The 25305-nt window shown below is 56.4% G+C and overlaps 1 protein-coding gene across 1 annotated transcript; it reads right to left on the minus strand.

Moving 5' to 3' along the window:
* Positions 1–22879: 22879 nt before the first annotated feature.
* On the minus strand, positions 22880–24319 carry LOC136551027 (uncharacterized). Its single transcript, XM_066542625.1, has one exon. The coding sequence runs from the start codon at positions 24032–24034 to the stop codon at positions 23792–23794; it is 243 nt and encodes an 80-aa protein (XP_066398722.1). The 5' UTR covers positions 24035–24319; the 3' UTR covers positions 22880–23791.
* Between the last annotated feature and the right edge of the window lie 986 nt (positions 24320–25305).

Here is a 25305-nt window from a genome sequence, read left to right on the forward strand (position 1 = left end):
CCGTCTTCTTAATTTCCATTTCCCTCGTGATCAAGAACGGCACGATGCACCCATGATACAAGGGCCCATGTGTCACAGGGTACTACTGTACAACCCATCTCCCCGTAAAACAAAAACCTTACATATAGCACGATGTGAGAATTGTTACGACCCTTCCTGTGAGAACAAGGCCATGTTTAGTTGGGCTGTGGCTTTTGCAAAAGCTGTTGTGGACTGTGACTTTGTAAAAGCTGATATGGGAAAGCTGTTGTGGGATAGTTGAAAGCCTGTTTGGTTGAGCTACTGTGGCTTTTAAAAAAGTTTTTCATTTATGAGCGGGCCCCACATGTCATACGCAGAATGGATCTTCTTCCTCCTCTCGCCAGATCGAGCTCGACGCGCCAGGATGGCCGTGTTCGCTGGGGCTGGCCGCGCCGCGGCGGTCGGGGCAGGCTGCGGCCGCCGCCCGTGGATGGCCGAGCCGCACCAGGCGGGGAAGGTGCCCGTAGATGGGGATGCGCCTGGGTTGTCTTCTTCTCCAATCTCACCGCCGGAGGGGATGTGCCTAGGCTGGTGCAGCTCGACCGCCAGAGGGCGCCCGCGGCAGCAGAGCTCGACCGCAACGGCGGCGGAGGCGGCCCATGGAGGCGGAGCTTGCCCCGCGACGGGGAAGGGGGCTCGCCGGCCGGAGAGGACGGGCCAGCGCCGGCGCTCGCGCGGATCTGGGGCCAGGGCCTCACCCGTGCCCGCGCGGAGCCATGATGCGTCGTCGGGGATGCGGCCGGGGTAGGGGCCACCGCCGCGATGCGCGCACGGCGTCGCCGGGCAGATTCCGCGCTGCCACAGGGAAGGGTAGAGGTCCACGCCCCCTCCAGGATGGAGCTCGAGGAGGAGCGCTCCTCCGAGTGAGGAGGACGCCAGTAGAGCTAGCTCCGGCAGCCGGCGCCGACGAGGGGCGCCGACGAGGTCGCTGAGCGGCGCCGTAGCGAGAAAAGTCACGACGTTGCGGACGGCAGAAGATGCGCGGGTGGAATAGAAAAGAAAGAACAAACCGTTATCTACGTAACGAGTGGCAGGTGGGTAATTTTCAAACCCAAAAGCAGCTGAAAGCAAAAGAGAGGCTGTTTTCAATGTTGTACTAGAGAAAAACAGATTTTGGTCTAAAACTGGTCTGGGCTTTGGGTCTTTTGGATGAGCTTTTAGTTTTTTTTCTGACAAAACGGCCAAGGAGTACTGTGCTACGGAGTACTACTACTAGTAAAACCAAACGAAGCAAAAGAGTTGTCACGGCCGTTAGCCTCCTCCCCAGCCGGAGCCGGCAGCCGCACAGCACGAACAATGGCACATGGGCAAGCACGGTACGAGTAGCACAGCATGTCAGCATCCCCAAAGGGTTCTCCTGTCCCATCGCTTGCCGTGCAAAAAAAAAAAAAAAAAAAAAAACAGGGCCGGCAAGCCGTATCTACTTGCCTCCGGCATGTTCGGTTGGCTGTTTCGTATCGTTGCGGGTTCGTTAAGAAGTACGGTTAGCTGGTTTGTGTGAGAGAAAAATACTGTTTCGACTGAAAATTTACGATCGTTTACGACAAGCCACAGCCAAATAAACAGGCTGCTCGTCGGTGCCGTGCCATCACTCTGTCAGCCGGCGACGGCGAAACCCCAATCCCAATCGCAGGATCCGCAACGGCGAACCCCTTCAGCTTTCGGTGGGGCAACATATGGCATCTGAGAAGGAAGAGGAATGGAACGGAGGAACGAGGAGGATGGAGACGGCTCCTGCCCCCACGATATTTGGGTGGGGTCGGGGAATGGAGAGCAAGGCCGATCCCAAAACAAATAGAGTCTGCCTACTACACAACCATATATTTTATGTAGTTTCAATATATGAATTTTTTTACACCATAAGATTAAGATTCAACAACCTCCACCCTTCTTCTACCTTCAGCCTTCATAGATCACATAACATAATTTTTTTTCTATAGAAGGACAAATCACAGATCCACCGTCGGCGCCACCGCGCGCCAGGGCGAGCTAGCAGGTCGCCGGTGGTCACCCGTGAGAAAAAGAGAGGGAGAGAGATAAAAAAAATCTATATATTTTTTGATGTTAAAACACATGAGCGTTGTATAGCATTCATGAACCAATTATCCTCCGCCGACCACGATTTAGAGCCTTTTTCTTTTTCTTCTTGCTACCAGTGGCGTAGCCACAGGGTATGCCGGGTATGCACCGGCATACCCTGCAAACCAGTAGTATATATATATACTATTATATTGTACATACGCTGTATTTGTTAAAAAGAAAAAACATATGTGGACACCATCACATGATGACGGGAGGCTCATATGATGCACTGACACGGCCCATGCGGCAAGGGAACTCCAATTCTCCAAAGTCCAAACGTCCGGTATGTACGCTCCATATACGACCCTTTGAATTTCCTAATCTAATCTCAATCAGACGGAGAGCCACGGAGGAACACGTGCGTCGCCACCTGACAGGTGAGTCTGTGATGCCCCGGCCAGCCGCGGCCCTTGGTGCCCTGCTGCCCTTCGCCATGCTCGGAATGCTGGATCGGAGGATCGCTGTCTAATTTCCATGTCCTGTCTGCAGTATATACGGTTGCGCCGGTCATGACTTATCGTCTTGATTCGCTATTTTGGTTAGGTAAATTTTAATCTTTGCTCTTCGTCTTTTTAGAAAATTATTTTCTACATTCATAGTTATTTGGTAATATTTATAGCCAGTTGAACCTCCTAATCCCCCACCTGATCAGGTTGAACAAGCGGTGGAAGAGCAGTGGTTGATCGGGTTGATGAAGAAGATATAGTAAGACATTCATATTCCTTGGAAAGTGTCGAATAAAACAGTCTAAAAAATAGCATTGTAAGCCTCTGGTACTCTTTTATGTCTATATTTAAACTATCAATACGTCTTTTGAACTTTTTATATTGTATTTAGTAGATGGTTTCAACTTAATTCTTAAATTTAAGCCTTATCATGTTACTTAGTGCATGTATATCAAATCACGTTGTAAAATTTACAATTGTTACCGAATTGCTAAAATAGATTTATCGAATTGTATATGAAAATTTTTTGGCGGCATACCCAAAATTAAAATCCTAGATTCGCCACTGCTTGCTACTGTAGTAATATTTCACTACTTCATCTACCGAGCAAGCTACGTCTACGTACTACCTAGGATTCGTTCAACTCCACGTGACGTCACGGTCACGGCACGGGAGAAGCCAACTTTCAGATGTTCATCAAGTTTTAGTGTTGGCCGATCGGGCACGCATGGAATTTCTGCTAATCCACTGAAAACCTGGACCGCTCAAAAGTTGCAAAAGAAAGGGGGCATGCAAACCAACAGGTTTGGAGCCAGTTTAGTTCCCTCCCAAAATACTAAATTTTTTAAGATTCTCCGTCACATCGAATCTTTGACGCATGAATGAAGTATTAAATATAAATAAAAATAAAACTAATTATACAGTTTAGACGAAATCCACGAGACGAATCTTTTAAGCCTAATTAGATTATGATTGAACACTAATTGTTAAATAACAATGAAAATGCTACAGTGCCATTTTACTAAAAATTTCGACATCTAAACAGGCCCTTGTTTGAACGACGAAACATGTATATGTATATGCGTTTCCAATTTATCTGGAGGTGTTCACTGGCAAACAGAGAGCTTGAATCTGTCGTAAAGAGAGCTTGGATCCTGTCGTAAAGAGAGCTTGATCTTGTTACAAACTGATAAACAAAGGGTCGGTGTATTTAAATTAATAATATTTAAATTAATATTATGTAGTATTATAAAATTTGAACTACTTATTATGTAATAGGAACACAATATAAAAGCACATGTATATATTTAAAGTAACGTTAACAGACATATTAAACAACTTCACTAGGAAAATAAGCAACTTCTATGTATTTAAACGGACACAAACGTCATTGAAGCTAGGAGGTTTATCAAACCATTCCAAATCGCCGTATTACCCACTACTAAGTACCGACACTTGAAAACTAGTATCTATAGTGACAACCTTTACTACTATAAACTAACTAAATAATAAATACCTAATCAATCCCTAAATCCAAAGGCCTAACTAACAATAACCTAAACCCTAACTACCTAACCAAACTTTAACTATACTACAACACACAACCTAAACGCTAAAAACTACCTACCTAAATAAATAAATTCACTAACCTAACTATACTAAATCACTAACCCTAACTAAAATAACATTCATAATAACAAGAAATCGAGAGAGAGAGAGAGAGAGCTACCTTGATATGAGCCGAAGAAGAGGTGCGCTGGCAGGAGAGGCGGCGGCGGCTGGCGCAGGCGAGGCGGCGGCGCTGTCGGTCGACGGCGGATTTCGAGGGCGAGGGCGGGCGCAGTGGGGGCGTCGCGGGCTTTAATTGGGCCTTGCCGCGGCACCTGCGATGGCGCGTCACAGCCGCGCCAAGATAGGTGGCGCGGCAGACCCTGCCACGACGACGCCACGTCATCCTCCCGTCGTGCCACCATGCATGGCGCGGCACAGGCGTTTCGCCGCGCCATGACAATAGGCGTGGCCAAAAATGTTAGTTTTGGAAAAAAAAAACAATGTTAGATTTAAAATTAGTTTACAAAAAGTGTTAAAAAAATCTCTAAGGGCCAAGGTCAATTTGAGCAACGGCTCGTACGTGGGGGTACTGGTGCGGGCCGCCGTGGCGCCGACCCTACAAAATCCCCCGCTCCACCGACCACGATTTGGAAGCACCGCCATTCCTGGCGAGCCGTAAAAACCGAGAGCATGGGGCCATGGACTGGACCAGCACCGGCACCGGCACCGGGCCAACGGCCCATGCTGCCGCTGCAGTGAGCGAGTGCGTCGTCAGTGCGTGGCCCTCCACCCCGCGTGATGGCCGAAAAGTCGTCGGCGCTGTAAAAAAAAAAGGTGGTGGTGCGGCTGTAACAGTCAGCTCTCCTCGGTCCTCGGTCCTGGCACGCGCGCGGAGACTCTCCGCCGCGGCCGGTCCAAGACTCCGTCTCCGTCCGAGCGCAAGTCCAACGCCTTTTCTCTTCCCCGTAGGAGCAGCCAGGACGAAAAGCGACGCCGGCAAACCCAGCGCAAATGGGCGTCCGCTTAGCGTGGAGTATAGATGGCCAAAGGGCCAGGCCCGGCATGGGCCCTTAGCAGGCACGGCCCGAAGGGGGTTGGGCCGGCATGGCACGCCGTGACACCCGGGCTGTGGCGAGGCGGGTGTCGTGCCTGACCAACAGCCCAACACGGCCTGCTGGGTCGTTTTTTGGGTCGAGCTGGCCCAAGAAGCACGGTCCGAGGCGAGGATCGGGCCAGCCCGCAGCTCGAAACAGGTGAGAGCGAGTGAGAGAGAGGGTAGGAAGGGAGGAGGAGGCCAAGGCGTGGTGGAGGCCGATGCTCTCGAGCTGGACCCGGAGGTGGCCGACATCCTCAACTTCAAGCTGGATCCGGAGGTGGCCGACGTCCTCGACCTCGAGCTAGATCCGGAGGTGGCCGACGTCCTCGACCTTGAACCGGATGTGGAGGAGGCCGATGCCCTAGAGCTGGATCCGGAGGAGGTGTGGAGGCCGGCCACCGCCGTGTGCGCTGCGGTTTCGCGAGGGGGGCATGGAGTGCCGTGGAGGAGCGATGTGGCTGCAAGGGGAGCCACGAGGCACGAGCGGGGCTGCGGGGGGCGAGGAGTCGCGCGACACGAGAGTCGCGACCACGAGCGCGAGACCGCGGGGAGTGCGGCGGTGGGGGGAGATGGAAATGAAGTTGGGCTCTTAGCAGGCTGTCAGGCCGCTTGTCGGTGTTTCGGACCGGGAGGCCCTCAACCAACTAGTAAATTTGTACTGCGTGTTCTCAATCCCAGATGGCGATGCAAAGAGACACAAGGCTTATACTGGTTCAGGCGATCGGTGCCCTATATCCAGTCTGAGAGATCGATCTTGTATTCCTTACACCGAGGTGCTCGTAGTAGGGGGTTACAAGCAGGGTGAGAGAGGGAGCCAGTCCCAGGTCTTGGCACGGAGTGATGCGGGCTGCTTGAGACGTTGCTCTCCGACAGCGGGGGAGTATGCGTGTTATAGGGTGTTGTTTTTGTGTGTGCCTGTGTTCCTCCCCTAGAAACGGCCCAAATCCTTTCCTTTTATAGTTGAAGGGAGGACCAGGGTAGTACGTATGCTAACTATACGGCATCGTGCGAACGGAGGCGGCGTGTTCGAGCTCTGTAGCCTGTTCCTGTGGCGGCATGGTCGTCGGAGTGGTCCGTCCTTGAAGCGCTGGGGCGACGTGCTGGTCACATCCGATCTTGTGCGTCATGGGAGCTCCAGGGCTACCTCGAAGCGGGCGCGGCGGTCAGCGTGCGGGTTGACTGCGCGCAAGGCCGAGGCTTGGTAGGTGCTGAGGCCGAACCATGGTGGGGGTCTCGGCAGTCGTGAATCTTGAGATGGCCGAGGCTCGGAGGGAGCGGTCGGTCTGGTACGCTGGTTCGGAGGCGATGATGACCCAGGCTAGACCTCCCATGCCGCGTTGTCCTCGGGGCAGGTGTTACGGGGCACAGCGTAACGCCGGCGCTGATCATGGGCACAGCGTCGGAACACAGTGGCCAGTAATCCCCGTTGTGCCTTGTCTTAGCCGGTATGGTGTTGGTGCGACTCCTTGTCCCGTCGGCAACTCCGTGGTGTCGAGCCGTCGTCCGGCTGAGATTGCGGGAGTGGTTGACGCATTAATAGGACGTGACATGCTGTCGGGAAGACTGGTCGAGGCAGGAGCGACGGGTTATTGACAAGCCAGCCTCGGGCGATATGGAGAATAGTTGTCTCAGTCGAGGCTGTACGCACGGGGCCTCGGGCGAGACGGAAATTGGGCTCCTTGCCGAGACCTCTCGTGAGAGGCCTCGCGCGAGGCGGAGATTTCGTCAGGGTGTCGAAACCTCCCATGCGAGGCCTCAGGCGAGGCGGAGAGCCGATGGGCTCGGACGGGGTTGGTGGTGAACCTATGGCTTACCTTCTGGCTTTGTTGTTGATAAGATTTAAGTGACTCTTTTGGTGTACGCTCGGGGTACCCCGTTTTATGGTACCCGATAGTAGCCCCCGAGCCTTAGGGGGAGTGCGTGCACTCTCCCTGAGGGTTTGTCGAGACTTGGCTTGCGGCCGCTCCTGTAGGGATTGTGTTTTTTGTACTTCGAGGCCTCGGTGGGTGCGCGTGAGCGCACCCACCGGGTGTAGCCCCCAAGGCCCTGGGGGAGTGGATTCATTCCCCCAGGGTCTTTTTTTCTCACTTTGAGTGAGGGATTTTGCATTTACCGAGCCCACAAGTGCGAGTTCGGGTCGCGGGGTTTAGGCAAGGTCGCAGGAAGAGCCCCCGAGCCTCTGCATGGAGCGAGAGGGCGATCGAGAGCACCCCTGACTTTTTGTATGACCCTCGCGTTTCCTTTTCGCTCGGAAGGAGGGGTGGGATATGCCAGGCTACCCTCGGTGGGCGCGAGCGGTGACATTCCCGGTGAGCTATTATCGGGTAATCTGAGTGGAGGCCCGAGCCCCGTTCGCTAAGGGTCGGCTAGCGGTCCGGAGACGCACTCCAAGAGTACCAGAGGGTTTCTCTAGTGGGTGCCGGGGCCGTTCGCTGGGCCCCGGTGGCTCGTTGCCTCCCTACGGTGGGATCCCATTCGAAGACCTCCCTACCGGTCTCGGACACGACTTGGGGCGTCCCGATCGATCGTTCGCTTAGGCCTTGGCCATACTTGGGCTTGCCCACAGTCGTCCCTGACTCTATTGCCCTGGGGTGGCTGTCGAAACCCTAGGGGGCCCAGCCTTCGAACCCCTGGACCGTAACGGGCTCGATGCCCTTTATCATGTTTTTAACAAAACTTCCAGCGCAGGCTTTGGTCGTTTGTCTTTGTCTTGGGTACAGGAGAAGCCCCCGAGCCTCTGCACGGAGCGAGAGGGCGGTCAGGGGTCCTCCTGACTTTTTTGTTCGACCCTCACATATCCTTTTCGTTCGGACGGAGGGGTTGTTTGCTGAGCCCATTCGGGTGCGAGCCTGGGTCGCTGGGTCTCGGCAAGGTTGCAGGAAGAACCCCCTAGCCTCCGCATGGAGCGAGAGGGCCATCAGGAGTTCCCCTGGCTTTTTGTATGCCCCTCGCACGTGAGGGTTTGTTTGCCGAGGCCCCCTTGGGTGCGAGCCTGGGTCGCGGGGTCTCGGCATATCTGCAGGAAGAGCCCCTAGCCTCTACACGGAGCGAGAGGGCCATCAGGAGCTCCCCTGTCTTTTTGTACGACCCTCACACTTCCTTTTCGCTCGGAAGGAGGGTTTGTTTTGCCGAGCCCCCTCGAGTGCGAGCTGGGGTCGCTGGGTCTCGGCAAGGTTGCAGGAAGAGCCCCTTAGCCTCTGCACAGGGCAAGAAGGCCGTTAGGGGTTCTCCTGACCTTTTTGTACGACCCTCATGCTTCCTTTTCGCTCGGAAGGAGGGGTGGAATGTGCCATGCTACCCTCGGTGGGTACGAGCGGTGGCACTTCCGGTGAGCTGTTATCGGGTAGTCCAAGTGGAGGCCCGTACCTCATTCGCTAGGGGTCGGCTAGCAGTCTAGAGACGCACTCCAAGAGTACCGAAGGGTTTCTCTAGTGGGTGCCGGGGCCGTTCGCTGGGCCCTGGTGGCTCGGTGCCTCCCTACAGTGGGATCCCATTCGGAGACCTCCCTACCGTTCTCGAACATGACTTTGGGCGTCCCAAGCGTTTCGCTTGCTTGGGTCTCGGCCCCGTATGGGCTCACCCACGGTCGTCCCTGACTCTGGCGGCTGTCGAAACCCCTAGGGGCCTAGCCTTCGAACCCCTGGACCGTAACGGGCTCGACGCCTGGTTCCTTCATCTGAAAGGAATAGGGCGGGGGGAATATCTTCCCCATCATCTCGACAACGACTGGCGTGCCTTTTGAGGCGGTTTTCTGGGGAGACGGAACGTCGCCTGCTGCCATAGCAGTCGAGCGCGACGTGGCGTCAGCGGATGGGACGTAACTGTTCCCGTAATTAATGAGAAAAAGGTGGGCGCGTGGGCGATAAAATCGGATCTGGGTTAACCGCGCCGGATTCAGGGGAAACTTCCCCGATTTCATCGCCCGTCCGTTTCGCCTTTACCCTGCATAAATACGCAACGAGCCTCGCCCCTCCTCACCTTACCTTGTCTACGTTAGTTCTGCCCCCATCGAGCCGTCGCTAGAGCAGCGGACACTGGGAAGAAGAAGGGAGAAAGGCGAGCCAGAGAGAGAGAGAGAGAGAGAGAGAGAGACAAACTCACCACCGCATTCGAACCCTCCACTACCCTTATGGCCGGCGACATCATTGTCATCGAGGCGGACCCTTGGGATCCGTCTGACGTCACCGTGGAGATGCTTTAGTCACTCATCGATGGCGGACTCCTTCGTCTGGTGACGGACCCCAACAGGTCAGAGTGGATCGCTCCGTCGGGCGAGCTGGAGCCAAGGCCTCACGACGGTGACGTCGTGAGCTTCGTCTCCTTTCACGAGCACGGCCTCGGCGTTCCGGCAGATCGGTTCATGCGGGTGCTCCCGCACTACTATGGCATGGAGCTCCATAACTTCAACCCCAACTCCATCGCGTAGGCGGCCATCTTCGTCGCTGTCTGCGAGGGGTACTTGGGGATTGCTCCCCATTGGGAGTTGTGGCTCCATCTCTTTTGGGCGGGGCACACCACTAAACCAACGGGCACGTCGGGCATGAGGAAAGTGGTGAGGGCCGGCGGCTGCACTCTCCAAGTGCGTCAGGACTGCCAACACCTCTACATCCCGGCCCAGCTCGCGTCATCCAATCGTCAATGGTACACGAGCTGGTTCTATCTTCGCAACGACGATGGAGGACTTCCCCCCTACACTGGGCGGATTGTGGGGAGCTGCCCGAAGAGGTGGAAGTACGGCGTCCTGAGGGAGGATCAGCCCAAGCTGCAGCCGCTTCTGGAGGGGCTGGAGAGGCTACGGAGCCGTGGCCTTACTGCGGCTGTGGTCATGGCTGCCTTCCACCACCGAAGGGTGCTGCCGCTGATGGCTCGGCGGCGGTGCCTGTTCGAGATGAGGCCGGGTGAACCAAATGAGGGCATCCGGATGTCCTCCTCCGCCCTTTCCGATGAGAAAATTCTCCATCGGGTGGGGGAGACGATGGAGGTGGAGCTGAGGGGCGGCAACCTGACCCCCATCGCGATGCGCCTATCGTGGGGGTTCCTCTCGCTGGTAAGTCACGCGCCGCTATGGCCCCTGAGCCTTCTCCGCTTCTCCCTACTTCTCGTTCCCTTATGCACATTCGCCATTCCTTCAGGGGATGATGGACGTGCGCGCCTCTCCACCGCCCGTTCCTGAGGACGCGAGGCGGTGGGCGATCAACCGGGCGCACGCCGAGGCACAGAAAAAGTGGAAGGACGCCAAGGCGGTGAAGCGCACGAAGAAGATCCTTGCGCACGAGGAACTGGACAAGCGCCGCCGCCAGCAAAGGAAGGATGGCCTCCTGTTGGAGGAGTCCCCATCGTCGTCGGTATCGATGGATGCCTCGGACGGGGATGACGGGGGTGAGATGGGGCGGGGTCCCCTAGACCATCTCCCTGACGTCGGGGAGACGGTGCCCGGGGCATCGGCAAATAGTCCGGCGCTCCCAGAGGGAGGAGGAGGAGCTGTCCCGAGGTACGCAGTCGCCCGCCCTGGGGTCGAGGCCGACACGCTTGAGGCGTGGGCGCTAGGCAAGCATGCCGTTAGCCCGATGGGCCCGACGGTAGTAGCGGAGCAGGCGGCGGTGGGTGCAACGCCACCGCCCCTGCAGAGGATCAAGGGAGCGCCGGGGCCCGTCGGGGACCGGTCGGCACTGGTGGATGCGGAGGCCGCGCCCCTGCCGCGGCCACCGCCCTTGCAGACGAGGGTTGCAGTGCCGAAGCGGCTGCAGCCTCACTCGGGGTAAGCGTATTTTTGGGTAGAGCCGCAGCGTTTTCCGTTCGCTCTTTGGTCTTGTGCTGACCCTGTAGGTGATTTGTCCTTAGTCGGAAGCGATCTGCGGAGGTGCTTTCCTTGGCGCCCCTCAAGGCGCTCAAGGTGAGCCCTGGCTCCTCCGCCCACTGGGTGGCAGAGGTGCAGGCCGCCCTACAACACGGCACGGCATCAGCGAGGGCCGACCCGAAGGAGCCGGTCACCCAAGGAGGGGTTGCCGAGGCGACCCCGACACAGACAGGGGAGGGAGTGCTTTCACCCCGCGAGGGCGAGGCTCATGAGTCGGATGGGGCCGAGGTGCCCTTAGTTGCCGAGGCCACCGAGGTCGAGGTCCCTAGGGTCCCTGAGGCTAAGGCGATGGAGGCCGGGGCGCTCAAGACCGCCGAGGCCACAGCGGCGGGGGTCGATGTTTCTGCGACCACCGAGGCCACGATGGCGGAGGCCGGAGCCCCCGAGACCGCCAAGGCCATGATTGCGGAGGCTGGACCCCTCGAGATCACCGAGGCCGACGTGACGGTGGCGAGGCCGTCTGCCCAGGAGGTGGAGATGAAGGCGGCAGAGGCCTTGGTGGCGCCCTTAGTTCAGGGCCCACCGTTGTTATGAGAGAGCGCCCGAGAGGCGGAGGTCTATCCGATCTCCTCCGATGATACTTCCTGGGCACGGGAGGTGGTCGACGCCGAGGAGACCGGCGCCGTGGAACAGCCGGTTCTGACCCTGGGCGAGGGAAGCTTGGCCCTCGTGCGGGTGCGACCCGAGCCTCGTGGGTGGGATCACCCGCGTGTACTGTGGCGGAGCCAGGATGACCCTGAGGGGGAGCCTCTGTTCGCCCTTGAGGACGCAGCCGAGGGCGGGCACTGGGACACCTTCGAGCAATATCGCCAGCTCATGGAGTGGTCACTACGGACGGTGCTGTCCGTGGTGGCCGACAAACTGCCCGGAGTCGCCCAGGTTCGCGCTTTCTTTTCTCGTGCGATGTCGTCTTTTTCTGAGTTTTGTTGTAGTGAATGACCCCTGTTCTGCTTCCCCAGGAGCTCGAGACCCGGTCCCTTGGGAAGTCGGTCTTTTTCCGGCGGGAGAGGGATGTCTAGGACCAGCTCCAGCGGCAAAAGGGCCTGCTTGCGGGTGCCAACGAGCTTCTAGCGGCGCGGAGCGCGGAGGTGGAGGACCTTCGGCTTCATTGTGCTGACGCGAAGGTCGAGGTGGTCATGGCCCAGGAGTAGGTCACCCCTTTGGCGGCGTGGGTCAAGGAGTTGGAGGAGGAGCTTACCCACGTCACCGGTGATCGAGATGCCTTCAGGTCCCGGGCTGAAGAAGCGACGGCCTCGGGCAAGGCCCTTGCTGGGCAGCTGGGGGCAGAGCAGAGTGCGCACCAGCTAACGAAAGGCGCCTTGGATGAGGCCCTTACAGCGGTTGAGGCCTCTTGGACCGAGGCTGTGGTCTAGAGGGGAAAGGCCGAGGGTGAGTACTGTCCCCCTCGTTTTCTTCGTTTTTCTTATGTTCGCCTCCTAACTCCCTGGTGTGATGCAGAGCTGGGGAGAGAGGTCTCTAGGGCTACCGAGGCTTCTCGGGTCGAGGCCCAGCGCCTAAAGGAAAAGGCCGATGCCTCCATGGCCGAGGCCCAACACTGGGGAGAGAAGGCCGAGGCCTCTCGGGCCGAGGCCCGACGCTGGGAGCAGAAGGCGAGGGGTGAGTTCCACAGGCTTCCATCCCTTTTTTGGCTTGTTTTTCTTCGCACTCAATCTCACTCTGTTTCCTTGGGCGTAGGGTTGGAGGCGGAGTTCACCCGGCAGCCGAGGCTTCTATTGTGGTGCAGGCGGTGCTCGAGACTGAGATTGGGGAGCACGAGACGCTGAAAAGTGCCGCCCATACCGCCTGTGAGGCCTCAGAGATCGAGGGGGTTCAGTCAGGCAGCTCCCTTGGGAGCCGTTTGATTGCGCTGAGTGGCCAAATGCGCGAGCAGCTCCGAGGAGCGCTGCACACGGGTGTCAAGCGCGCGTTGGCTGTCATCGCCTCTCACTACATCAGCGTTGACCTCTCGGCCATCAGTGATGGCTATGTCCTGCCTGATGATGATGAGGAGGCCGACGTGGCGGTCACGAAGCTGATGGAGGTGGCGAAAGGCCCTGGCATGGCGCTAGCAACGCTGTTCGAAGAGGAGGTGGTCCCTCCCCTGCCGTCTGCCGATGCTGGAGGCCCTGAGCCTTGACCTAGGCCCAAGGGGCCATGTAAAAATAGAGTAGGAATTATCTTTGTATCGTAACGCTTGTGGCCGTCGAGGCCTTTCTTTTTGAAGTACTCGTGTTTCTTAGTCGTTGGTCTTGTATTTTCGAGCCTCTGCCTTCTGTTATCTCTGATCAGATTTCTTTTGCAAAAAACCTCCTTGGAGCTTAAGCAGTCCCTTGGGCGAGAGGTGGTGAGGGATTGCCGTAGCCCGAAGGCGTAGGCCATCTCGCGACTCTACCAGCCTCTTGCTTAGGAAACAGACTTTGGTCCGTGGGCTTTTTACAACCGATTCGTCAGAGCGTGCTAGAGAGACTTGGCGTAGGATTTTTTTCGAAAAACAACTGAAGAATGGTGCTTGAAAAATGGTGCGTGGGACTTAGGGGGAGTCCCCCATCTAGCCCCCGAGGGAGGCTTGGTTCTGCAGAGGTAGAGCCAAGTCTGCCTTACAGTGTTATCGTATTGCCGAGACCCACGATGGACTCGGGGGGTTTCTCGAAAAACTAGAACAGCTAAAGAACGCTTCTTAATTGTATTCCGAGAAACAATATATACAATGTTTGGAAATTTAAGGGTAAAAGCGACGTAGTTGTTCTATGTTCCAAGCGTTGGTGAAGATTTCGCCCTTCTCATTGGCTAGCTTGTAGGTCCCGGGCTTCAGTACTTGGGCGACGATGTACGGCCCTTCCCATGGTGGGGTCAGCTTGTGGCGGCCCTTGTTGCTCTGTGTTAGCCTCAACACCAGGTCGCCTACCTTCAAGTCTCTGTTTCGAATGCGCCGAGCCTGATAGCGTCGCATGGCTTACTGGTACTTGGCCGAATGTAGTAGCGCAACGTCTCGGGCTTCCTCTAGTTGGTCGAGGGCATCTTCGTGGGCGGTGCGGTTGCTTTGCTCGTTGTAGGCCTGTAGCCTCGGGGAACCATATTCCAAATCAGTGGGGAGGATGGCCTCGGCACCATAGACCAGGAAGAAAGGTGTGAACCCCGTGGCTCGGCTTGGAGTGTTCCTCAGGCTCCAGGTGACCGATGGGAGTTCGGCGAGCCATTTCTTGCCAAACTTCTTCAACCAGTTGTAAATTCTTGGCTTGAGGCCTTGTAGGATCATGCCGTTGGCACGTTCTACTTGGCCATTTGTCCTTGGATGTCCTACGGCCGACCAAGCCACACGGATGTGGTGGTCGTCGCAGAACGCCAAGAATTTTTTGCTGGTGAACTGTGTCCCGTTGTCGGTGATGATGGTGTTTGGGACCCTGAACCTATGGATAATGTCGGTGAAGAATAGCACTGCTTGCTCGGATTTGATTTGATTGATCGGACAAGCCTCAATCCACTTGGAAAATTTATCGATTGCTACCAAGAGATGGGTGTAGCCCCCAGGCGCCTTCTGCAGAGGCCCGACCATGTCGAGCCCCCATACTGCAAATGGCCAAGTGATGGGGATGGTTTAGAGGGCTTGGGCCAGGAGGTGTGTCTGCCGTGCGTAGTACTGGCATCCCTCGCAGGAGCGTACTAACTTGGTGGCGTCGGCAACCACCGTCGGCCAGTAGAACCCTTGGCGGAAGGTGTTTCTGATGAGCGTCTAAGGCGCCGCGTGGTGCCCGTAGGCCCCTGTGTGCAAGTCCCAAAGTAGGGCTTGGCCTGCCTCGGTGGTGATGCATCGTTGGAGGACGCCAGAGGGACTTCACCTGTACAATTCGTGATTGTAGAGGACGTAAGTCTTGGCTTGTCGCGCAAGCCATCGGGCTTTGGTCCTATCGCTAGGAAGCTCTCCCTGAGCGAGCCAATCAAGGAATGGGACTCGCCAGTCTGTGTTCTGGTCGGTCTGGGGAGGCCCTGTGTCCACTTCCATGACCTCGGGCTCGGCCGAAGGCGTCTTGGCAGTCGAGGAGGCATCGAGCCTCACGGTGGGTTCAGCTGGTGGGCCCTCTTCCGCTGCTGAGGCGTAGTCAACGGAAGGCTTGTGGAGGTCCCTGGCAAAGACGTTCGGGGGGATCGGAGCCCGTGTCGAGGCCATCTTTGCCAGTTCGTCCGTGGCCTCGTTGTATTTCTGGGCGATGTGGTTGAGTTCGAGACCGTCGAACTTGTCTTCTAGGCGACGTACCACCTTGCAGTACGCCTCCATTTTGGGGTCGAGGCAGTTTGACTCCTTCATGACTTGATCAATGACGAGTTACGAGTCGCCCCGAATGTCAAGACGTCGTACTCCAAGCTCGATGGCGATCTGCAAGCCATTGACGAGGGCTTCATACTCGGCCACATTGTTGGAGGCGGCGAAGTGGAGCCAAACCATGTAGCACATGTGTATTCCGAGGGGCGAGATGAAGAGCAGACCCGCGCTTGCCTCGGACTTCATCAGGGACCCGTCGAAGTACATGGTCCAGCACTCCGTCCGAATTTGAGAAGGTGGCAGTTGGGTGTCGGTCCACTCAGCCACAAAATCGGCCAAGACTTGAGACTTGATTGCTTTCCGAGGTGCAAAGGTCAGGGCTTCCCGCATGAGTTCGACAACCCATTTGGCTATCCTACCCAAGGCCTCCTGGTTATGGATTACCTCTCCTAGGGGGAAGGACGATATTACTGTTACTGGGTAGGACTCGAAGTAGTGGCGCAGCTTGCGTTGAGTCAAGACTACGGCGTAGATAAGCTTTTGGATGTGGGGGTAGCATGCTTTGGTCTCAGAGAGCACTTCGCTGATGAAGTAGACAGGTCGTTGGATGGGTAGAGCATACCCCTCTTCCTGCCTCTCTACTACTACGGCCGCGCTGACCACTTGGGTTGTTGCAGCGACTTATAGTAAGAGGGCCTCGTCCCTGGCCAGCGGTACCAAGATGGGAGGATTGGTGAGCAGCGCTTTGAGCTTGGCGAGGGCTTCTTCGGCCTCGGGGGTCCAAGAGAAGCGTTCGGATTTTCTCAAGAGGCGGTACAGAGGCAAGCCTTTTTCGCCGAGGTGCGAGATGAAGCGGCTCAGGGCCGCAAGGCATCCCATGACCCTCTGTACTCCCTTGAGGTCTCTGATTGGTCCCATGCTAGTTACAGCCGAGACCTTCTCCGGGTTGGCTTTGATGCCACGTTCTAAGACTATGAATCCCAAGAGCATGCCTCGAGGGACCCTGAACACACACTTCTCGGGATTGAGCTTGATGCCCTTCTCTCTAAGGCATTTGAAGGCTATCTTCAAGTCATCGACGAGATCCTCGGCCTTTCTGGACTTGACCATGATGTCGTCTACATAGGCCTCGACGGTTCGCCCGATGTGGTCGCCAAAGACCTGGGTCATGCACCGCTGGTAAGTGGCCCCTGCGTTTCTGAGGCCGAAAGGCATAGTCATGTAGCAGTACATGCCGAATGGGGTGATGAAAGAAGTCACGAGCTGGTCGGACTCTTTCATCTTGATCTGATGGTAACCAGAATATGCATCAAGGAAAGACAAAGTCTCGCATCCCGTAGTGGAGTCAACGATTTGATCGATTCGAGGTAATGGGAAGTTGACTTTTAGACAGGCTTTATTCAAACCAGTGTAGTCTACACACATCCTCCATTTCCCATTTTTCTTTTTGACCAACACAGGGTTAGCTAACCACTCTAGATGGGATACTTCCCTGATGAACCCGGCCACCAAAAGTTTCTGCACCTCCTCGCTGATGGTCCTACGCTTTTCCTCATCGAATCGGCGTAGGCGCTGCTTCACCGGTCTAGAGCTGGCCCAGATGTCTAAGGCGTGCTCGGCGACCTCCCTTGGTATGCCCGGCATGTCTGAGGGACTCCACGCGAACATGTCGGCGTTTGCGCGGAGAAAGTCGACGAGCACGGCCTCCTATTTGATGTTGAGGGTGGCGCTTATCCTCAGCGCTCGGTCGTTGGGGCAGGCGGGGTCGACTAGGACAAGCTTGATGGCCTCCGCGGGCTCGAACGTCCCAGCTCGATGCTTGGGCTCAGGCAGCTGGCTACCGAGTCGGTCGAGGTCGACGATGAGGGTCTCGGCTTCCACGAGAGCCTCGGCGTATTCGATGCACTCGACGTCGCAGTCGTATGCATGCTCGTACGTGGACTCGATCGTGATGACGCCGTTGGGACCCGGCATCTTGAGCTTGAGGTAGGTGTAGTTGGGGACCACCATGAACTTGGCGTAGCATGGCCGCCCCAGGATGGCATGGTAGGTTCCCCTGAATCTGACCACCTCGAAGGTAAGTACCTCCTTGCGGTAGTTGGATAGGGTGCCGAAGCAGACGGGAAGGTCGATGCGCCCGAGGGGTCGCGTGCGTTTCCCTGGCACGATGCCATGGAAGGGCGCGGCGTCACCCCGGAGCCGCGAATGGTCGATCTCTAGGTGCTCCAGGGTACTGGCGTAGAGGATGTTGAGGCTGCTGCCTCCGTCCATCAATACCTTGGTGAGCCAGGTGTTGCCGACGATCAGGTCGACAACAAGCGGGTACTGCCCGGGATTCGGGACATGGTCGGGGTGGTCATCTCGATCAAAGGTGATCGCTTCCCAAGACCAGTCGAGGTATCGGGGAGTGACCACCTTGACCGAGAAGACCTCTCGGCGCTCCCTCTTCCGTTGGCGTGCTGTGAGGCACGCTGAGGGTCCGCCAAAGATCATGAAGGCGCTGTGAACCTCGGGGAACCCATCGTCCTTGTCATCGTCCCGGTCGCCGGCCCCTTTCGGCTTGGTGTCGTCGTTGGGGGGGGGCTGAGCTTGGCGTAGTAACGCCTGAGCATGGAGCAATCCTCGAGGGCGTGCTTTACCGGGCCCTGATGGTACGGGCAAGGTTTCCTAAGCATGTCGTCGAAGGGCCTAGGGCCATTGAGGCCTCTGGGATTCTTGCGTTCTGCGGTCGCAACCAAATCAGCCTCTAGGACCTCCTGCTTCCCCAGGCGGCCCTTTTTCTTTCTCTTGGGGAGGTGGGAGGCTGAGGCCTCGGGGGCCTCGTCTCTCCGCTTCCCCTTGGCATTGCTGTCGGGGAAGATGGCTCCAACAGCCTCTTCGCCCGAGGCGAAGTTGGTGGCGATGTCGAGGAGCGCGGCAGCTGAGCGCGGCATGTTCCGACCTAACTCTTGGACCAAGTCCTGGTAGGTGGTGCCAGAGAGGAAAGCCTAGACGATTTCTGAGTCGCCGACGTTGGGCAATTCGGTGCACTATTTGGAGAAGCGTCGGATGAAGTCTCGGAGAGACTCGTCCGGTTTCTGGCGACAGCTCTTAAGATCCCAGGAGTTCCCAGGGCGCACGCATGTGCCCTGGAAGTTCCCGACGAAGATCCTAACCAAGTCGCATCAGTCGTGGATTTGTGAGGGGGGAAGGTGCTCGAGCCAGGCTCGCGCCGAGTCTGACAAGAGCAAGGGGAGGTTACGGATGATGAGCAGGTCATCGTTCGCGCCACCTAGCTGACAGGCCAGGCGATAATCGGCAAGCCAGAGTTCGAGATTGGTCTCGCCGCTATACTTCACGAGGTTGGCTGGTTGCCGAAACTAGGATGGGAAATGAGCAGCGTGGATGGCTCTGCTAAAGACCCGAGGGCCTGGCGGTTCGGGAGAAGGACTGCGGTCCTCCTCACTGTCATAACAGCCACCTCGGTGTGGGTGGTAGCCCTGAGCAGGTCCCTCATTGTCGTGGCGTCGTCGCCTGCTGACCACCTCATGGTCTCCCTGCACCTCGCGTCGATTGCCGAGGCGGTCAAGCAGCAAGGGGACCCTGTGGGCTATCGGTGCTCGAGCGGGCTCGGGACGAATCGAGGCTTCCCTATCCTACCGAGGTGGTGTCGTGGGTAGGTTCAAGGCGCCCCCGTGCCATCGGGAGGTAGAACTCTCGGCCTGCTGCACCGCGGCGGTCTCTAGGAGATCTCAGAGCTCGCCGCGGACCCGTCGCCCCTTCGTGGTAGAAGGCTCGGGCATCGCGTGGACCAGCATTGCCGTAGCCGCGACATTCTGGCTAGCGCGATTGAAGACTGGGGTTTGCTCACTCCCTTCGTCGTCGTGGATGCGGTGATGCACATCATGGGCCCTCCGTCGGGCTCCTCCGCCGTCGCTGTGACCTCGCTGCTCCTGTTCGAGAGAGTCTCAAAGCTGCTGTAGAAGGAGTCGGTCTTGTTCGACCTTGGCCTGGAGCTGACGGAGCTGTTCCAGGTCCAGGCGTTGAGGTCATGCAAGGGCGAGGTTCTCGTTCCGTGCTGCCGATAGGACAATGCGTGGAGGTGTGGCGGCGCCTGTACCCGGGTGAAGCGGGGAACGGCTACCCACCCCCTTGTCCTCCTCGTCCGCCCTCGGCATCCCGAGCCCAACGTGGAAACACTCGTGAGTGGGGTCGTAGGTGCCCTCGTCGTCGAAGTCGGAGTAGCCAAAGCAGTATTCGCTTGCGGCCAAGAAGCGGCGCATGGCTTCAGGGTCATGGAGTCTGGAGAAATCTGCTTCGGGCCATGCCTCGTCCTCCTCCAAGGAGTCGGCGTGGGTGTCGAGGTTGAGAGCGAAGCGCTGGCGGCGTCCTACAGGATCCTCGTGAGCGGAAGTGTAAGCGTAAGCATAAGAGGCGGCGACATTTCTCAACCCAAAGGGGTATGGGGATGGTGCCATCGCCGGGCTCTGCTCCACCGAGTTGGCTCCTCAGGGAGCGGTGGAGCGGAGCTTGATGACTGGGCATCGCCGCGTGCCACCGGCGTTTTTCCCTTGTCCAAGCTCAGGCTAGACAGGTCCCCAACCAGGGACCTTGCGCCAACAGCTGGTCGTAGGATACCGGCGGAGAGCAGCGTGTCACCCTGGATTCGCATAGCGTCGGGGTGATCCTGCTCGCGTCGTGCCTGGCGAGCGCGGCGAGAGCGGCCGCCTGGGCGTCGCTTGTGCCTGGGCTGCCGGTGCGTGACTTCATCGTCGGTTGGTGGGGCTCGGGGCGTGAGGAGTACCATGTCGTACTCATGCCATAGAGACATGAACTCTAGGCACCCAAACCAAATCACCGTGCCGAGGCGCAACGGTCGTACGGGGTCTGCCATCCGGAACTTGTTGGGATGACGAAACTGACATGTAGAGGCCCCTACCTGGCACGCCAACTGTCGGTGTTTCGGACTGGGAGGCCCTCAACCAACTAGTAAATTTGTACTGCGTGTTCCTAATCCCGGATGGTGATACAAAGAGACACAAGGCTTATACTGGTTCAGGCGATCGGTGCCCTACATCCAGTCTGAGAGATCGATCTTGTATTCCTTGCACCGAGGTGCTTGTAGTAGGGGGTTACAAGCAGGGTGAGAGAGGGAGCCAGTCCTAGGTCTCGACATGGAGTGATGCGGGCTACTTGAGACATTGCTCTCCGACAGCAGGGGAGTATGCGTGTTATAGGGTGTTGTTTTTGTGTGTGCCTGTGTTCCTCCCCTAGAAACGGCTCAAATCCTTTCCTTTTATAGTTGAAGGGAGGACCAGGGTAGTACGTATGCTAACTATACGGCGTCGTGCGAACGGAGGCGGCGTGTCCGAGCTCTGTAGCCTGTTCCTGTGGCGGCATGGTCGTCGGAGTGGTCCGTCCTTGAAGCGCTGGGGCGACGTGCTGGTCACATCCGATCCTGTGCGTCATGGGAGCCCCAGGGCTACCTCGAAGCGGGCGCAGCGGTCAGCGTGCGGGTCGCTGCGGGTTGACTGCGCGCGAGGCCGAGGCTTGGTAGGTGCCGAGGCCGAACCATGGTGGGGGTCTCGGCAGTCGTGAATCTCGAGATGGCCGAGGCCCTGATGTAGGGTGCCGAGGCTCGGAGGGAGCGGTCGGTCTGGTACGCTGGTTCGGAGGCGATGATGACCCGAGCCAGACCTCCCATGCCGCGTTGTCCTCGGGGCGGGTGTTACGGGGCACAGCGTAACGCCGGCGCTGATCATGGGCACAGCACCAGAACACTGTGGCCAGTAATCCCCGCCGTGCCTTGTCTTAGCCGGTATGGTGTTGATGCGACTCCTTGTCCCGTCGGCCACTCCGTGGTGTCGAGCCGTCGTCCGGTGCGGGAGTGGTTGACGCATTAATAGGACGTGACATGCTGTCGGGAAGACTGGTCGAGGCGGGAGCTACGGGTTATTGACAAGCCAGCCTCGGGCGATACGAAGAATAGTTGTCTCAGTCGAGGCTGTACGCACGGGGCCTCGGGCGAGACGGAAATTGGGCTCCTTGCCGAGGCCTCTAGTGAGAGGCCTCGCGCGAGGCGGAGATTTCGTCAGGGTGTCGAGACCTCCCATGCGAGGCCTCAGGCGAGGCGGAGAGCCGGTGGGCTCGGACGGGGCTGGTGGTGAACCCATGGCTTACCTTCTGGCTTTGTTGTTGATGAGATTTAAGTGACTCTTTTGGTGTACGCTCGGGGTACCCCGTTTTATGGTACCCGACACCGCTGTAGTCACCGGGGTCGAAGTCGTGCCTAATTGTAAAAGTCGGGTCGTGCCGTGCCGGCCCAGACACGGCCTGCAACACCGGGTCGGGCCGGGCCGGGCCCGCTGATCATCGGGTCGTGTTGTGTTTGGGTCGGGCCAAAATAGCGTGCTTCGTGCTAGGCCGTAGTGCTCGGGCTGTATGGACATTTATAGCGTGGAGCGAATAACGATTGATTTTTTTTCTTCTAATAATCGCCAAGACTTTGTCCACCACGAATTTAATCAGGCAGACTTGTGGGTTGTGAGAAGAACAAGTTGAGGATATGACGCCGATGCCACACGCCAGATCTGTGGAATCTCCTTTCTAGCATCTTTCATTTCTCTGCTTGGAACAGACGCAGCCCACGGTTATTAGGGAATTAAATGAAAATTGAAGATTGTACATTCTAAATCACATCACGTCATGTTTTGTTTTTTAATTTATTCCGCCCATTTTTTTGCTCGAGGAAAAATACAAAAACAGAACCGATGATGTGGTTCTCACTCGTTTTTACATCATCTTATTTTTTTCAGGTGGGATAAAAGCACTATTTCATCCTGTATTTATAGATCTAGGATAAATATTAGCTGTTATGTATTTTTACGATAATAAATATTAGTTTAAGAGTTTAGAAAGTCTTAGGAAAGCTCAAGAAGCTCGTGAGTCCCTTTACCAAGGCTCCTAAAATGGCACACAGATAACATAATTTTAGCTTAAGTTTTCGATTCTCCTCCGTTTGTATTTTTATTCGCAAAAAAACTATTCTTGTTTTGTTCTTTTTTCATGGTTAATAAAACCTAAAAATTTGTACATCCTTTCAGGCAATTTATGGAACAAATCAGACAAGAGGTGAGAAATGCCACCACGGTTTTTGAGAGCGTAAATAAAACAAAAAAAAGTCAATCTGCGAAGGGTAATACCAGCCCCTTGACGTTGCATTAAGAAGAAGATCTCATGCGGATTGAGAAAAAAAAACGGAATCCCACCCATACACTACGGCACGATAGAACTATAAGGACCAAGCCACGGCAGGACCTTAAACCCATGCTTCGGCGTGGGATAGAAATTTTTTTATAAAAACGAAAAGACAAATTTCACTACCACGCCATTGCCGGACCTTAAACCTATGTTTTGGGTGGGACTGAAAAAACGTTTATAAAAACCAAAAGACAAATCTCACGGCGGCCGCAAAATCTTTGCCTACTCCAAGCCGCACATAGCGAACATGGGCAGGCATTCACATGGATGAACAGTCCAGAGAATATAAGAAACAAAAAAAAAACCCCAAAAAACTATCATGTCCCATCTCTCGCTCTCCCCGAAAAATCAGGGCCGGCCGGCGGCCGCATCTACTCGGCTCGCCCGTGACTGTCAGCCGGCCGGCCAGGGGGGCCCACCCGAATCGCAGGATCCGCGACGGCGATCTCACGTCCAAGGTCCAAACACGCAGCGCGCGAATCGCGTCGCGTTGCGTTGCCGAAAGCAAAACAACGGGCACCGGGAGCTTCCGTGTTCCAGCCGTGAGCCTGCGATTGATCCTGTGAAAGTGAAGCGGACGAAGCATACGGTAGCACTTAGCACCGGCATCGAATGATGGATGGATGGATGGAGACGGGAGACGGCTCCTGTTCCGCGATATTTGGTGGGCCGGTGGCGTGGATGGACGAGGAGACGCCCCGCCGTCCGCCGACCGACCCCAACGAATCCTCCACCGAACGCAACGGATTTGTAGCCTCTCGTTTTGCTCTACTACTACTCAGCAAGCAACCTAGGATTCGTTCGTTCGTTCCACTCTGCTTGACGTCACGGAACAGGAACAACAACTCATCGAGAATTGTGCTACGGGCTACCCAACACGTATGGAATTTGTGCCAATTCACGTAACGTAAAATTAGCCAGGTCAGAAGACGGCAGGAGGACACGCTCGGCTTCGGCTCAAGCCCGGATTGTTTGGAACGAGGCAAAAACAAGAAAAAAAAAAGATCAAATCAATGGCTTGACGAACCGAAGCACGCAACGCATGACCCGAGGCATTTCGAAATCGAACGGAGAGAAATTTGAGCCCCCCGAAGAAATGAATTACTAAAAATCCACGGTACACCAGCTGCTGCCGCTTGCAGGCAGCTTCTTCACGAACCCAGCACACACATAAATGAAAACGGGAGGAGCATCGCATCGCATCACATCGCGTCTCGACGGCTCCGGCGGCCTAGACTAGTCTAGACGACGGTGTGCAGGATGATCTCGGAGGCGTCGAACCTGTGCCCCTGCTGCTGCTTCATCATCATCGCCGCGGCCGCGGTGGCGGAGTCGCCCTTGCGGCCGTCCCCGCCGGCCGCCGCCGCGGGGGACCCGGAGCCGGCGGGCGGGTGGTAGTAGAGGCGCGCGGTCTGCGGGCAGTGGGAGTGGAACCGCGCGGCGATGCGCACGCCCATGTCCAGCAGCTCCACGTACTTGCCCATCTCCAGCTTCCTCCTCTCTTCTTCTTCCTCCCCTGTAGCGCAGCGCAGATGAATCTCTCGGCAAGCCTCTGCTCTTCGATCTCGAACGGAACGGGAAGGGGAGATGACTAGTGTAGGTTAGCTGTGGATTGGATCCAGGAGGATGGTAGCTAGTGTTGCTGCTGCTTTTCGTGGAAGGAGGTGTCCCAGGAACAGCAACAAGGCGCTGCGGCCATGGAACGGCGGAGGAGAGGGTTGCTCATGCCTGGGGGAAGGGGAAGGAGATGGCCGGCCTCCTTTTATGCTACTGGGCCGGGGATGCCTAGTGCTAGTCCTCTTCTACGGGAGGGGTGGAGTAATTAATGAATGAATTTGTCTCGCGTTGGGTGTGGGCTGGCGGTGTGTGCGCTCGTTAACACCGCGTGGACCTGCTGGAACGCCTGCTGAAAACGGACCTCCCTGCTTTTTACCATGTTTTTTTTAGTTTTTCCCGTTGTTGCAGTTTACTTGCTGGGAGATAAAAACGTTTCTGCCATGGAAATTACAGTGGTTTTCGAGACGTCTTGCTCCCACGTTTGTCACGGCGCTCCCTTTTCCTCCAGCGTGAGGGAAAAAAAATCACAAAATATGAGCACGTGGAGCCCCGTTGCTCCATTTCTTTCGTGCAATCTGTTCGTTGGTTAATTTCTAAGCTAATAAGTCTGATTAGTGTTAGTTTATTGTGAGAAGAAAACAATATATCATAGCTGATATGCCTTATTGCCCGCGAACAGGCTGATGGGCTATTGGACTTGGACGTTGGACCACACCCACGCCACTGAAAGCAAAAGCACCGTAATAAAACACTCTCTCTGACTCTCCCTCGGAGTAGTCTCCGTGTTGCTTGGAGGAAGGAACGGAACGGAACGGAGGAGGGAGGTTCCTGTGCGTTCCGGGTTCACGGAACGGAAGCCTGGCGAGGTGCGGCCTCGCCCGGATGAAGCCTGCCTCTGCCTGGGCCGGGCTCGCTGCTGCCAGTACGAATGTGTGGTGTCCTGTGTCCAGGACGACTTTTTTCCCACCAAAAAATACTTGTACTAGGTACGTGACGTGCTACCACTAACGCCACTTTTCTTCGTACGAGTACGTACTACTGATACTCGCTGGGGGTTTGGTTCCGTTCACACGCGTGGCCTCTGGCTGCTCTCTCTCGTCTGGGCCGCTGTCGTCCGTTGCCTGATGGTGCCAAATGCAGCGCACCATTCAGCGTTAGCAGAGGACTTCGAGAACTTCTGACCTTTTTCTTTCTCCTT

The sequence above is a fragment of the Miscanthus floridulus genome, chromosome 4 (genome assembly GCF_019320115.1).
Source record: "Miscanthus floridulus cultivar M001 chromosome 4, ASM1932011v1, whole genome shotgun sequence".
NCBI lineage: Eukaryota > Viridiplantae > Streptophyta > Magnoliopsida > Poales > Poaceae > Miscanthus > Miscanthus floridulus.